We start from the raw sequence: 14,360 nt of genomic DNA, 5'->3' as shown, positions 1-14,360 counted from the left end.
CAAGTCCAAATACCGACTATAAAAGTAACTTCTTACCTTTAGAATATTTATTGTGGTTTTCTGAACAAGAATTGTGTTTGATACATGTCTCGTCATTGTAGGATAATGTTGCAGTAACATAAAATATCAGAATTTGTACACTTAACATCTTAATATTAGGATACAACAGCAAAACATGAGCACAAGTTTCAAGCACAACACCAAACAAAACACAAGTTCAAATCAAAATCAAAAGCTGTCAAACATGTGTCAAACCATTGTCAAACAGAGGACGTAAACGTTAAGTTTATTTTTCTTTCTGGACAGACTAAGATCCTAAGCAATACTGTACTGCCGTATCTTCTGTAAGCTTTATAATTTTATCATAAAGAAGATTCACTCTCTAATAGGCAGATTAGACTCTCGCACGAACCACGAGACGAGCCGCGAGCCGCGCCACGAGACGCGAGTTCACCGCTTACACTCGCGTTTGGCTTGTCATTCGGTTATAAACCTTATGCCGTGCCGTTAGTGTTTAAATTATATTAGCTCGACGAGCTTGCGAGCCACGAGACGAGCCGCGAGCCCACCGCTTACACTCGCGTCTCGTGGCGCGGCTCGTCTCGTGGCTCTCGCGAGAGTCTAATCTGCCTATAACCATAGAGAAAAAAATACATAGAGCGCTCACTCCATACATCAGTTTTAGTACCAAAAAGACTATTAGCATCTAGCATCGAGTAGCGGAACTATCAGTACTGCTACTTGACAATAGATGTAGCTACCGACCGGAAAGTCTTATGCTGTTGAGATAAGACTTTCCGGTCGGTGCTACATTTATTGTCAAGTAGCAGTACTGATAGTTCCGCTACTCGATGCTAGATGTAGACACTGAAATTAATAGTCTGAACTGATGTATGGAGTGAGCACTCTATGTATTTTTTTCTCTATGCTATAACAAAACGCGTCAATTACGACAGAACAGGTATGACCGCTAGGTGGCGCAAGCGCGAGTAGGTGTCCGTTCGTAGCGGTGCGCGGCAACTACTATGGCTACTTGGCTAGACACCAAAATTGGTGTAAGCCGCATGTACTTCTAGCGACGCGACGAAATCGCGGAGTGAGCCACGCCTGCCACTGCTATTTTAGTTAATATTATCTTGATTTATACCTATGTACTTGGTTAAGCTTTGGTTTCCTCCGAAAGCGGCGCCGTCATATAGCGGCCGTCTCCATACAAATTCTACGACATCCATATTTAGCCGTATTATTTAGTATGGAGACGGCCGCTGTATGACGGCACCGCTATCCTAGGAAAAAACCGATCTTTAGTGAGAAGGAAAGCAATTATTCTGACAGAAATGTATTTTTAAGTAAACTTATATTGACGACTGTACTTTACGGCCCCAGGTTCCCCAGAGTATTGGACTCGTAAAAACCAAACAGTCCAAAACGAATCATATTTATGAGCCTAAAGCGCGATGGATTTACCAGTATAGTAACTGCCGAAGAGTGTCACTATCCACATTCTGGCTCAGTCAAAAATTGTATTTTTCTTCAGGATTATTTATTTAATTGGTTTATTGAATTAGGTATTTTTTTATTTTTAGTTAATAAATATAATTAAACAGAGGTAGGGTAGGTACTTTAAGAAACAATTAGGTAGTAATAGAAATATATATTATATATATTTTATTCATTCATGATTGGAAGAAATTACATAACCAAGAATTACTAATAAAACTATTTTAAGTCGTGTGCCTGTATTATTCTTAAGCCAAACTATTCTTGTAATGTAAGTAGTATTTACCTATAAAATCTCATCATCGTAGAAATAAACCATTTTTAGAATGCTCGCCCTCCAGAGCACACAGTATATATTTCGCCGTGGTTGCGTGCGTCTATAATATTACTAAGATGACTTGTTAGGTCACTCAGATGTAGGCGCAGATGCTACTTTAACCTTTTAACCGCCGTAGACTGATATATAAGACATACAAAATCGTGCTCATTTCGCCGCTGTCTGATAAATAAGACTTCGTACCCCCCGGCGACACGAGCACGCTCGATGTCCTATTCTATGGCGGTTAAAAGGTTAAATATGGTTCATATCTAACACATAAGTTGGTACATGCAAAGACTTGTACCTTGTATAAGTAAGTAAACATAATAAATTTATTATTTTATACTAATAAGGCACTTTGCGGATTTATCATTGAAAATTAAAAATATTTTTTTAAGACTGATTAGCAACGTTTTATCTTAAATAATTTTATTTCCACCCAATTTTTTCTCCAGCGTCTGTGGCTACGTTGTGGTGCACTTTTCTTTTAAGTCCTTAACAATTATTCCGTAAGGTAAACGCAAAGAGAATACTCGTAGAGTGTATAGAGAGTAATTGTCACGGTAAATTATCTAGCCACAGTAAATGTACTGCCATCTTTAACAGAAAAAGACTTTGATCCTTATTCTTTCACTGATGTGTTAAATTTATTAGTTATCAAAAAGTGTCGCCATCTACTCGAGACTAGGCCAAAGGTATGGCGCCATCGCTCGAAAGGTTGTACCATACCTACCTTTGGCCTAGTCTCGAGTAGATGTCGACCCTTTTGGATATTTGACACATATCAGTGAAAGAATAAGGATCAAAGTCAAATGGCGTTCTAAAAGTATTAATCTTCTGTCGAAAGATGGCAGTAAATTTACTGTGGCTACATAATTTACTTTGAAAATCCGCCTCTATTTCAAATTCTATTTGGTAAATGTTAACTACGTTTTGAGCTTAAGATTAAACATTCACATTTTGATGTAATACAACAACGTTGGACATGCTTACTAATATTTACTGCTATGCAGCTACATTCAATCATTGGCATTCTTAAATATCTAATAAAAACATGACTTGGTATAAATCTCATTGTTATCAAAAGTAGCAATGCGTTTAGGAAAAATTGTAGCACTTTCAAAAAATAAGTAATCTAACTAAAAATATATAAACTGGATTTCTAAAAACCCTTGGAAATACAATCAGTCTCATTTCTAAATAGAAAAAGCTGCCGAGCAAAATGGCTAGTCATTTCACTTGTAAGCTCAAGCTTTGGCTTCGCAAAAAATCTTCTAACTCCTTAACAAACATGTACAGGCGTACTAAGCCTATAGGTATCTTGAAATAGATAATGATTGTAGATTTCCCCGAGCCTTCTGCTACAACAATGTCTGGAACGCGGTGGTCGTTTACTTAGAAAGCTTGCGCTCCAGCTGGTCGGCGATAGCCAGCAGGAAGTCTTCGGTGTGCAAGAACATGCCCTCCTTGGTGTTCTCCATGCCGTGGATACAGATCACCAGGTCCTTAGTCATCTTGCCGCTGTCGATGCACTCCACGCAGGCCTGTTGGTTTAAACTTATATTGAATAAATACTAACTCGTACTAAAATACATACGCGCAAAGTATTAGCACCTGTTTAACTAGATATGTACTTACTAGAAAGTTGACAATCAATAAGTTACTCGACCGTACCAAACAACTAAATAAATTGGGATTAAATTTGGCACATGGATAGGGAGCGTCGCGGGTAGTAGGTATACTACTACTAGTCGCGCTGCAATACAGCCGACTGTATTACTGCCTCAAGTGTCAAATACGATGGCGTTGCCCGATTATTTGACATTTGCAGCAGTAATATAGTTTTTGGCGAACCGCGAGTTCTCAATTCGGCGGGAACTATTAGAGTAGTATTTGAATGTTTATATGTACCTATTGTTTTTTTTTTAATTTTATTTGTCAACTAGTATGAAGCGATTTGTATAGAATCTGTATTGCATAACATAATATACGAGTATGTATGTTTAATAAATAAATAAATGAACGAATGAATGACGAATTTGGCGTGGGAAGAAAATCCCATTTCCATCCGGGGGGATCTAAACTCCAGCAAAGAAACCCGCAGGCTAAGCACGGTCGTATTTTTTATCGCCTGTCACGTTCTAACAAGTATGTAAGCAATATGTAAGTGCGAAAGTGACAGGCATAGTGACATGCGATAAAAATGCAACCGCGCTGCCACCGCTGTAGCCAGATGAAGGGTTACCCTTACCTCTTCCAGAGAGAGCGCGAATTTGGCCAAATCGGGCGTGTTGTCCAGCTTGGCGCGGTGGATGAGCCCCCGGGTCCACGCGTAGATGGACGCCACGGGGTTGGTGGAGGTGGGCTTGCCCTGCTGGTGCATGCGGTAGTGGCGCGTCACCGTGCCGTGCGCCGCCTCAGACTCCACGGTCTTGCCGTCGGGGCACATCAGCACTGATGTCATCATGCCCAGGGAGCCGTAGCCCTGGGGTAAACATCATATTAGCAGAGAGTTCAATATCTATCAACATTTCAAGTACACAGTAGGTATGTAATAGTCATCGTTTCGAACATATTTACAAAGTGTTGTTGCTTTGGTTCTTTCTCTGGGAAATTGGCAAGGATTTAAGGCAGAGAGGTATATTTCTAGCATACCAATTAGTTTGGAACTGAACCTAGTGACTAATAAACTATCCCGTCTATCACGTGGGCCGGACTAAGAGGAGCAAGGCAGGTAGAGGAAGTTAGATGTTAGGTAGTTAGACTAGTTAGGCTCAATTAGACGATGCGAGTTTCATTACATTGCGGGTTTTGATCGTTCGGTTAAATTTAACGTAACCAACAGTCCGCAATGTAACTAAAATCGTATAAGAGTTCGCTCGCCGTCTAAATCAGCCCTTAGGCAGGTAGTTGAGATACGTAGGTAGTCATAGAAGGTAGCATCCTATAAAAGTGGTCTACGCGTGCCTCCGTGAGGGACAAAACATACGCAATGCGACGCTATGATTGGTCGAATTTATTTGTTATGGTGGGCAACAAATAAATTCGACCAATCATCCATACTAATTTACAGTGGGGAATAAAAACAAAATGTGAGACTGTGACAAGGACAAACAATAATAGCGCTTTCGCTGCTACTCCTACTGAAAGATACATAAGTCTATCCCGTTCTGTCAGTTATCCCCACCACTCATGTCCAATCCAGTTGAATACTAGATTCATGTAGGTAGTTGGTAGAGACCTGTGCGACGATGTCGGACTGCACGTCGCCGTCGTAGTTCTTGCAGGCCCACACGAAGCCGCCGCTGCTCTTCATGCCCTGCGCCACCATGTCGTCGATCAGCCGGTGCTCGTACCAGATCTTGGCGTCTTCGAACTGCTTCTTATAGTCGCTAACAATCAAACACAGATTAATACAGATTTAGGTTCTAATTCGTATTTTTTGTTTCCTAAAATTAAGGTGGTGAAATAAATTGCATACATACAGGATTAAACTACACATGTACTTTGTGTTTTGGATGTTAACCGAAATTAGGCTCTATTATATACCTACTTGAATTTCGGGAACAAAAAACATAAGTTTTGTTTTTCTGTGTATTGATGATCCCCCAATATTAATACAAACAAGAAACTACAATGTAAATTTTAATTTCCATCACTATTGGTTTTAAAAGGGGTTGTAACCTCAATGTTCAATATTATAATATATTTTTAGCTGAAGCAAAAACATAAATACCTCTGGTAGACCTCTTCGAAGATATCCTTGAAGCGACCGTCGTATCTCTTGAGAATTGTGTTCTTCGTAGACAAGTACAGCGGCCATTTCTTTTGTAGCGCCACCTAAACAAACAAGGCTTGTATAAATAATATCATTACAATAATATGAGTAAAAACATCTTTTTATATAAGGAATAACAATATCATAAAAAGAAATAACTTATGAACTAAGAATAATAGTTGTTAATGTATTTGATGTGAATGACACCGCTAGTTCACCTGAAAGCTTGAATGTGCGAATGCGCGAATGGATTCGTCCGTGTTGTACATGCCGAGGGCGACCCCGGGCACCTTGAACTCGAACAGCAGGCGCTTGTCCACCGTGCCGTCGGCCATAGTGTACACCATTTCCACCTGCAATAGGGATCAAACATCAGAGTTTAAATGATAACAGGACCAAGGGCGAACACGAGCTACAATATATCTTATTAACTGGAAAAATCACTAATTTCCCAACAGCATTCCATCCAGCTACCATTTCTTAATCAATTTTCTTATCCCCAGTTAGTTTTCATATCACTCATTCGAAAAAAAAAAGGCTTTTTCTTCCCAGCTAAAAGAATCAAAGTGGCACTTTTCTCCCCTGGTAGGTAGTTAGCCCGAAGGGATCAAAGTGATAATTTTCTTTTCTAGGACACAATTTTATTTCTTTTCTGCATACATTTTTTTTAGCTTGAATTACATTTTGGAGCAATTATAAAGTTTCCTCATATGTCAAGTGAGTAGCAGTATGTGTCACATGGAGCAAAATGATTTCCACATTGGGCGTTAACACTTTGATCCCTCACTACGCTCAGGATTCTATTTTAGAATCCTTCGCTTTGTTCAGGATTCAATGTACGCCCTCGCCATAAATATGACATTTTGCTCCCTTGTGACACAATCTACTATTGTACTGACTATTGTAAATTACGATTAAGCATTAAATTGAAAGGTACCTTCTTCTTCATTATCGTTCTTATTTAAAAATCTAAATGGATTTTAACTAATAATTGAGACGAAAATAGTTTTGTAAATTGTGCATAAAAAAAATATGAATTAAAAGCATAAAAGGATGGCGCTGTGTCACCTCCGCGTAAGCGCCACCTGTAACACGCATTGTGTAGGAATGGTAGAAAGCTATTCAGTAGTAATAGGTACCTTTCCAGGTTTGGGCACAACAAAGTCCTGGGCCTTGTACTGGTCGCCGTGCGCGTGGCGGCCGATGACGATGGGCTTGGTCCAGCCGGGCACCAGCCGGGGGATGCTGGCGCACAGTATGGGCTCGCGGAACACCGTGCCGCCCAGGATGTTGCGGATGGTGCCGTTCGGGCTCAGCCACATCTTCTTCAGCTTGAACTCTGCGATGAAAACAATACATTTCCTCTAGTCTGGCTATCAAATGCCCTTATGGCACATGTCATCGGTGGCAGGTTGGATTTTTATCGCTTGTCACTATGCCTGTCGCACTATACAGGATGAATTCTTTATCGTGAATCGACTTATTTTTATCTGAGTCCATACTCGATTAACAATTGCTTGCACCCTTAATTAACCCAATTGAAACATGTCTCTTCCGAATTCTTTCATCAGCATGCACGTTTTGATGTGGTGTCTTTGTACTCTCAGACCGGTAGAATTCCACAAACATAACAACTTTTCCACGAACGATATCCTGAGTCGCCAGTACCGACCAAGATGTAGTTTAATCATGACGGTGGTGCCTTCGTGATTTTGGCCACTTTAGAATTCCTACGCACTCCCAGGCCCCGGACACCCACAACTACCGAAACAGAAATGGGACAGAAATATTCAATTGGTGTATTTTTATTCTTATCCTCAAGTGACTGTGAGTACAAACTGCTGCACGTCGATTTCACCGCGTAAGTCATCTGGAAGTTGCTAAATACATCAGGCGCTTGTGTTGAGGCCTGTTAACCATAAGCATGATTGAAATGATCAGTACCTTCAACTCTCTGTTCATCAGGCGTGATGGTGGCGCACTTGATCCCGACGTTGTGCTTGAGGATGGCGTGCGCGGCGTCGATGGTCACCTGGTCGTCGGTGGCGTCGCGGTGCGGCAGCCCCAGGTCGAAGTACAGGCAGTCCAGCTGACAAACAACATTTGGAGGTCGTACTTACTAATCGTACTATGACACGGGTTCATATCTACTTAGTAGGGGGCTGTATGGTAATAATGTGCCGCTTTGTACTTGTAACGCTGGTATATTACGAGCAGGTATAGTTATACCTAGGTACCTAACTATTACAATTGCGGAATAGCAGAGGCCCGTTTCATGAAATGGAAGCTGGTAGTTATTAGAGTCTGTTCGGAAAGAGAAGAGTCGTGGAACGTATTGGACCCCATACTTTCCACGACTCTTCTCTTTGAGCACAGACTCTATAAGAGCGTAAGAATCTATTTTAACTCCCTTGATTAAACAGACTTCCACTACTAGGTATTAGAATATTTCATGAAACGGGTTTATTCAGTAATATCTTCTACGCCTTTCTTTACGTAAACCCATTGATATAGTATAAAGAACTGGATACCCAATCAGCCGCCAAAAATGGCCCCACAAAAGTGATGTCAAAACAGATCATGCATTACTTTTTCGTTTAGTCTTGTTTGAAACGCTCAAATGTGAAGTTGTCAACAATTACGAAATGTGCCGTTAAAATATGTAAAAATAACAATGATAAAACAAGGAAAAAGGATGGAATGTATTTCTTTCGGTTAGTTCTTTGGATAGCATTACATAATTTATGTAATCTGGTGGTAATTTTATGGTTTTGAATAAATTAATTTGTTAGTATCAAAGAAGGGATGTCAAGGAACAAAATTCTATTGAGTCGATGTGAGGTCAATATTTTTTTATATTTTTATATGGAATTCATAAGAAATAATATTATGTTTAAATTGAAGATTTCCAAGAAAACCTATGCGACGTGCAAAGTGGACTGCTATTTAATTATAGCAAGAGATAGGGGTGATGCAGTTTTAAACAAGGCAAAACGGCACTTGTGTGTTTGGCCCATTTCCCTGTTTCCGACATATACACCACCAATAAGGGCTTATATCGACTAACTGTAAATGCTAAACCTGTCGGAACACAGTGACAACCACAGGATTTTTTTTTATAAAGTATAGGTAGACTTTATAAAAAAAATCCAATCAGTATCTAAATGTCCCCGTGCACCCGTGCTATGTAGATCTTAAATACACAGTTATTTAATAAGTAGAATTTATTTCAAGGAAATTAGTATTTAAAGACATATACTTACGAATTAAAAATTTAATTTGTTTGAATTTGAACCACGAATTAATTTTATTTGAGCTCCCGATTAAATTAAATTTGTTTTATTTATTACTTCATTTTAATATTTTCCTGTACAGTAATACATATTAAAGTGTACCAAAGTGACTCCATTCGTTCATTATTCTCGTTTGACGTTGTTTGACGTAAATACGTTACGTTTAGTGCCATCGGACTACATTTTTTAACAGTGTTGGTACTTATGTTTGCAAATTTGACACTTAATGCTTACGACATTAAGCTCTTTTCTGTACGAAACATTTATCTTGACTCAAAATTTACGTAAGCGTTTTTATCATCAATGCAAATGGTGCGAAACGTCATTGGGATCCACATTTCTTGACGTTTTTGTTCTGCTTTGTGTGTCTATTTCTTTTATATTAAGTCAGTGCGTAAACCTAATAATTTATACGTGCCTACATGTGCTTTTGGTGCCTAACGTAAAGGTATCCGATAGGACAGAAAAACAGAGTTACTTTTGCATTTACAATTATAAGGATACTAGGGAAAGCCTAAGGGCCGATACAGACGGACTGCAACCCGACTGCAATTTGTATGGGAACTGCACGCCAATACACAAGGCTTCAGTTCGTCTGTACCGGCCCTAAAATCCCACCAGAACACAAATTAAAATTTGACCAAGAGTTCACATTGGCTGGTTTCTATATTTGTTTAACATGCAATTCTAAAAATAATCCTCAACAGAGAGGAAAATAAGGGTCAGATGCAGGTAGATATAACCAGCATTCATTAAATAAGTTCTCGTAAAGTAATGTGTAATGTGTAGTGTAGGTAATTTATATCGTATGTATCCTAAATGGAAAACATAATATTTAATAATACCTATTCTTAGGCCAATTTGTTGCAGATAATCTGCCTGTGAATCAGAGGTTACTTTAAAGGTTATTTACTTATTTAATTGAACATACTTTATAGTATTTTATGCAACCGTTGTTTATGAGAGGTCAAAAAAGGCGAGTGGCGTGAGTAACAATTTGAGGCAAAGCCGAAAATTGTTAATGAAGACGCCACGAGTATTTTTTGACTCAGTTATTACTTATTAAACAACGTTGCATACGATACTTTTTCTACGACCAAGCACTTACAGTGAAATAAAATTGAAAATTTATCTTATATTTTTCATTCAAGAAGTAGCAAAGAATGGAGAGTACGGGCGGGAAAAGAAATGAAATATAAAAAAAAACTATATTTTTGATACGACTGATCGGAATGTCATGATTAAGATAGGTAGGTATTAAATTTGGCATACAGGTACTTTTTTTACCCACCTACGGAGGGGTCATCATTTTAGCAGTCTGTGTAGGTACTACATATTATGTAAAACTAGCTTCTGCCCGCGACTTTGTCTGCGCCTGCGGGGAATGATGAATGATGATAATTATGATGGCTGATAAAAACTATCCTATGACCTTCTCCAGATCTCAAACTTCATCGCCGCATTCACTTAAGCGGTGTAAGCGTGATGAAGTAACAGACAGAGTTTTATTTTTAGGTATAATATTAGTAGGGATTTAGGGATGTGTGGTGGTGTAGGTATAGTTGTGTCGTGTGCAACCGTATCGTAAAATGTATTGAACCGATTTTCGTTCGAACCGATTCGTTTTTATAACGCTTGTGACACAGGCTTGCTACATACTTACGATTATTTGTTTGTTTTACGATTACTATTCATAAATCATTGATTTAAGGTATTTAGCTTACTTATTTAGTTAAAGCGCCCACTATACGGCTGGCAAGTAAGCTTTCGACAGTCCAAGGTCACCCTGACCTTGACTGTGGGGCAATACAATACAATTGCCAACCACCTCCTACACTATATACACTGTCGAAACCTGCCAAGGACCCAGTGGTCGGAAGCTACTAAGTTACTATTGAAGTGGAGAATATAAATTTATGTTGTCTTATATCTTGACTCATCTTGGCCACATTTATTTAGACATTAATTTAAAAAGAAAGTAAATCCTTTTGTATCCATCCATGTGACCATATTGTAGGCACCATATGATTTGTTGCATATAAATTTGTTATATGTAATGATACTAATGATTGAAGTGTGTAGGTATGCCTACTAACAGGAGGTAGTGTATAAATACATATACTTAATTGGGCCAGATAATGTAACATTGCCCCAGTAAAATACGATAAGCAAGTCACATACATTAGATAACTTGCAATCACAAGTAGGTACCTACTTCAGCGTCACACAAGTATTTGCATATGCATCAAGCTTATTAATCTTATTATACAGAGATAGCTAAATGACACTCCAGCCAGTTGAACCTGTTTGTTTTTAGGGTTCCGTACCCAAAGGGTAAAAACGGGCTCCTATTTCTGGGCGGTTTGCCCTTCGGGCATCTGAAGCTACCTAACGAACCTAACCTACTTACCTACCTACGTTTTTTTCTCCAAATCAGTAGGTAGGTAGGTTAGGTTCGTTAGGTAGCTTCAGATGCCCGAAGGGCAAACCGCTCAGAAATAGGAGCCCCGCGAAGCGGGGCTCCGTCTAGTTAAGTTGCGAAGGAAATGTTTTTTGAAAAGAAACAGTCCGACGAACTCCAGATTTGATGGACACCCTAGCGTTTTTCATAGTTTGTTGTTGTTATGTCAGGCAGCGCCACGAGTGTTAAAAATGGGAACTAAAAACTGTCAAAGCGGCGGCTAATGACTCGCTGTATTACATTACGGCTAGCCGTGTTGAAGAACGTATGGCGCCGAATACATTCCGGCGGATTTTCATTCAGCCGCATTCAATCCGGCTAATCGTCGAACCGCCGCATTTCAAAACGCCCCTGTTTTGTAAAACGGCTAGCCGTAATGTAATACGGCGGATTATACAATCCGACTGCGACATATATGCTACGATTCATTTATAGTCACAATCTTCGAGCAACACCCGCTTCCGACAAGTCGGAAGGGAGGGGCCCAAGCGATGTCTTACCGTACACATCTTTCTGCCATTTTTTGCGGGGGGAAAGGAGCACACAGTAACACTTCTCTTCACTTCTCTCACACACTTACATACAAAATCCAATATGTAATGACGACACAAATACATAGAAAATGACACCCTACACAGACAAATCTTGCACACCTTGATCTGTTTTTGTGTACGGACGAGTCACAAGTGTCACAACACGCACACTAACACAGTTTCGTCAAAGAATTTTATTGTTTTCTGAGAGATGAGAAGTCGGATTTGTCGCTCGACCGATCCGCAACTATTATATTATTTTTATTACCCGCGCTAGATCAGTTGATCTTGTACCTAGGCAGAGGGGAAATAGTGCGAATGCCGCATCCCTTCCTGTTGATCGAAGGTCACAATACATATATAAAATATTTACAAGCATAGATTTTGCATTGAATCATGAATGCAAGATCTATGTAGGTAATGCTAATGCCATATGTGTGATATTGATATGAAAACCCATGCAATTATGGTTAATTGTGAGTGAAGCAAATCTCCGCAGCAATAGTGTCAATGGAATATGACATAAATATACATAATATTAACAGTATTATTTTAGCTAGCATAGATTTTCTTAACACATCATTATAATGCTGAATTCTTGTAAACTGATGTTAGTAATCTGCAATTCCATGTGGCATTTTTTTAGTAATTCTTATATTGTGTGTGCAGATGATAAAAAACATCTGACTGTGTAAAGGTTCATTTAATAGTACATTACATACCTAGGGAGGTGAATTCGTGTATGCCCCAGATCGCAGGTGTTTGTGGCCCGAACTGAAGGTGAGGGGCATAAATATGCGATCTGGGGTTTTCCAAATTACCGCCCGTGGTTTGTCTAAAGTTTTACGTCTTGCCATGGTCAGGAAGTGAAATTTTCTCCTCGCGTAGCGGGGAGAAAATCCCACTTACGGACCTAGATTAATATTTACATACCTTCACATAGGGAAATATAAGCTTTTCTTTGATCATAGCCCAAATAATTCTGGTCATCTCATCTCCATCCATCTCCACAACAGGTTTAGCTGCCACCACCCTTTTAGCAGTTCCATCTTAAAAGAAACAAAAAAGATAACTTTATATGTGTAAAAAGTGTGTTTGGGTGTAAGTGCTTATTTGAACATAAATTGCAGCCAATAATGTATTGATCATGAGATCATGACATATGTTTTTGGATATCTAATGATGATAACAAGTAATATTTTAAACCTTAACTATTGCCATCTGGCATAATAATTACACTTAATCGGCGGTAGCTTAGTATTTGTGTCTGACACAAGGGACATATCTAAATTCCTCGCATGCACTCTCATATTTTTTCTTAACCAAAGTCCAAATAATACTGTGAAAATAATAATTAACACTTACAGTTTCTGGAGGAATGTGTAATGTGTTCCGACACAAATTTGAATAAACGTCTGCTGTTGTTACTAGCCATTTCTTTTGTCCTCTAAAACGGGTGCAGGCAGTATGTGGCGAGAGCCGGTACGAATTAATAACTCGTGCACGTCTCGGCAGGACGAACAACCCAACTGGAAAAAATAAAACGATAAACCGGATTGTCCCTGGCGACGGCCAATGTGAATAACTCTTAAACAACTTTAAATTTGCAGCAGTCGGGCGTTAGGACCCGCTGTGTTTAAAATTAAGTTATCGAGTATAACAATTTTGTTAAAAAAAAAAACTTTAGTATTACCGCCGCCGATTCGATTAGAAATGGCACTAAGTGTAGAATGAACAGCAACGCGTGCTCGTTTATTTAATTGGTACAACCGAACTAGATAGAGTAGATAGATAAAATTAAAGTCTAAAGTTGAGTTGCTGATTATTAGTGATGCGCAAATGCTGTTAATATCGATAGTAGACTGTGTAACTATTTGACGTCTGTCAAAAACTGACAGATGAGTTTAGAGCGTGGTGTAGACTCAATAGTTAAATATCTAAACATAATAGTCTGGCAAACCAATTTTGTCAATAGCGGAAGAATAAAAAACTACGTTCATCCCTTTTTTTTGTGTAATGATACTATCGCAAGAAAAAGACGGTGTGATTATTTCTGTCTGTCGTCTAGTGACAAGCTACCTTTGTCAAACTACACAGGATGGAAAAAAGTAATGGGCCCTGGAGGGAAAGTGGCTTAAAACCTTAAGTTAGCTAATTTTTCTTACCAGAGCCCATTTTTAGGGTTCCGTATTTTTTCCACGTTGTATATTATGTTGAGGTACTAAAGTCATATTGGGCACCATACATTCCACGACTCTTCTCTTTCCGTACAGAATCTATTAACCAATAAGTCCTAGTTATAGCTGGTCAAGCAAATCTTGTCAGTAAAAAAGGCGCGAAGTCCAAATTTTCTATGGAACGATATCCCTTCCCGCCTACATTTTTCAAATTTGCCGCATTTTTCTACTGACAATATCTGCTTGACCAAGTATAGGTACGGTAATTATCAAAGTCAAACACCTTTATAATATTGCTC

The 14,360-nt window shown here is 39.0% G+C and overlaps 1 protein-coding gene across 1 annotated transcript; it reads right to left on the bottom strand.

The window, feature by feature from the left end:
- Positions 1 to 3,153: 3,153 nt before the first annotated feature.
- LOC134661638 (isocitrate dehydrogenase [NADP] cytoplasmic-like) lies at positions 3,154 to 13,453 on the bottom strand. Its single transcript, XM_063517785.1, has 9 exons — positions 13,250 to 13,453; positions 12,818 to 12,933; positions 7,542 to 7,686; positions 6,737 to 6,936; positions 5,816 to 5,950; positions 5,556 to 5,659; positions 5,061 to 5,211; positions 4,071 to 4,304; positions 3,154 to 3,363 (listed from the first exon to the last, which is right to left on the bottom strand). The coding sequence occupies exons 1-9, from the start codon at positions 13,317 to 13,319 to the stop codon at positions 3,211 to 3,213; spliced, it is 1,308 nt and encodes a 435-aa protein (XP_063373855.1). The 5' UTR covers positions 13,320 to 13,453; the 3' UTR covers positions 3,154 to 3,210.
- Between the last annotated feature and the right edge of the window lie 907 nt (positions 13,454 to 14,360).

Source organism: Cydia amplana, chromosome Z, assembly GCF_948474715.1.
Source record: "Cydia amplana chromosome Z, ilCydAmpl1.1, whole genome shotgun sequence".
NCBI classification, from domain to species: domain Eukaryota; kingdom Metazoa; phylum Arthropoda; class Insecta; order Lepidoptera; family Tortricidae; genus Cydia; species Cydia amplana.
The sequence above is the reverse complement of the archived record's forward strand: the minus strand, read 5'-3'. Positions and strand labels throughout refer to the sequence as shown.

Excerpts from the sequence above, each read along its gene's own strand:
- LOC134661638 (XM_063517785.1), bottom strand. The coding sequence starts at position 13,319 with ATGGCTAGTAACAACAGCAGACGTTTATTCAAATTTGTGTCGGAACAC. Across the intron at positions 5,951-6,736 it reads TTGTGCCCAAACCTGGAAAG|GTGGAAATGGTGTACACTAT; the intron begins GTACCTATTACT and ends TCCCTATTGCAG. Across the intron at positions 5,212-5,555 it reads TTCGAAGAGGTCTACCAGAG|CGACTATAAGAAGCAGTTCG; the intron begins GTATTTATGTTT and ends TTTGATTGTTAG.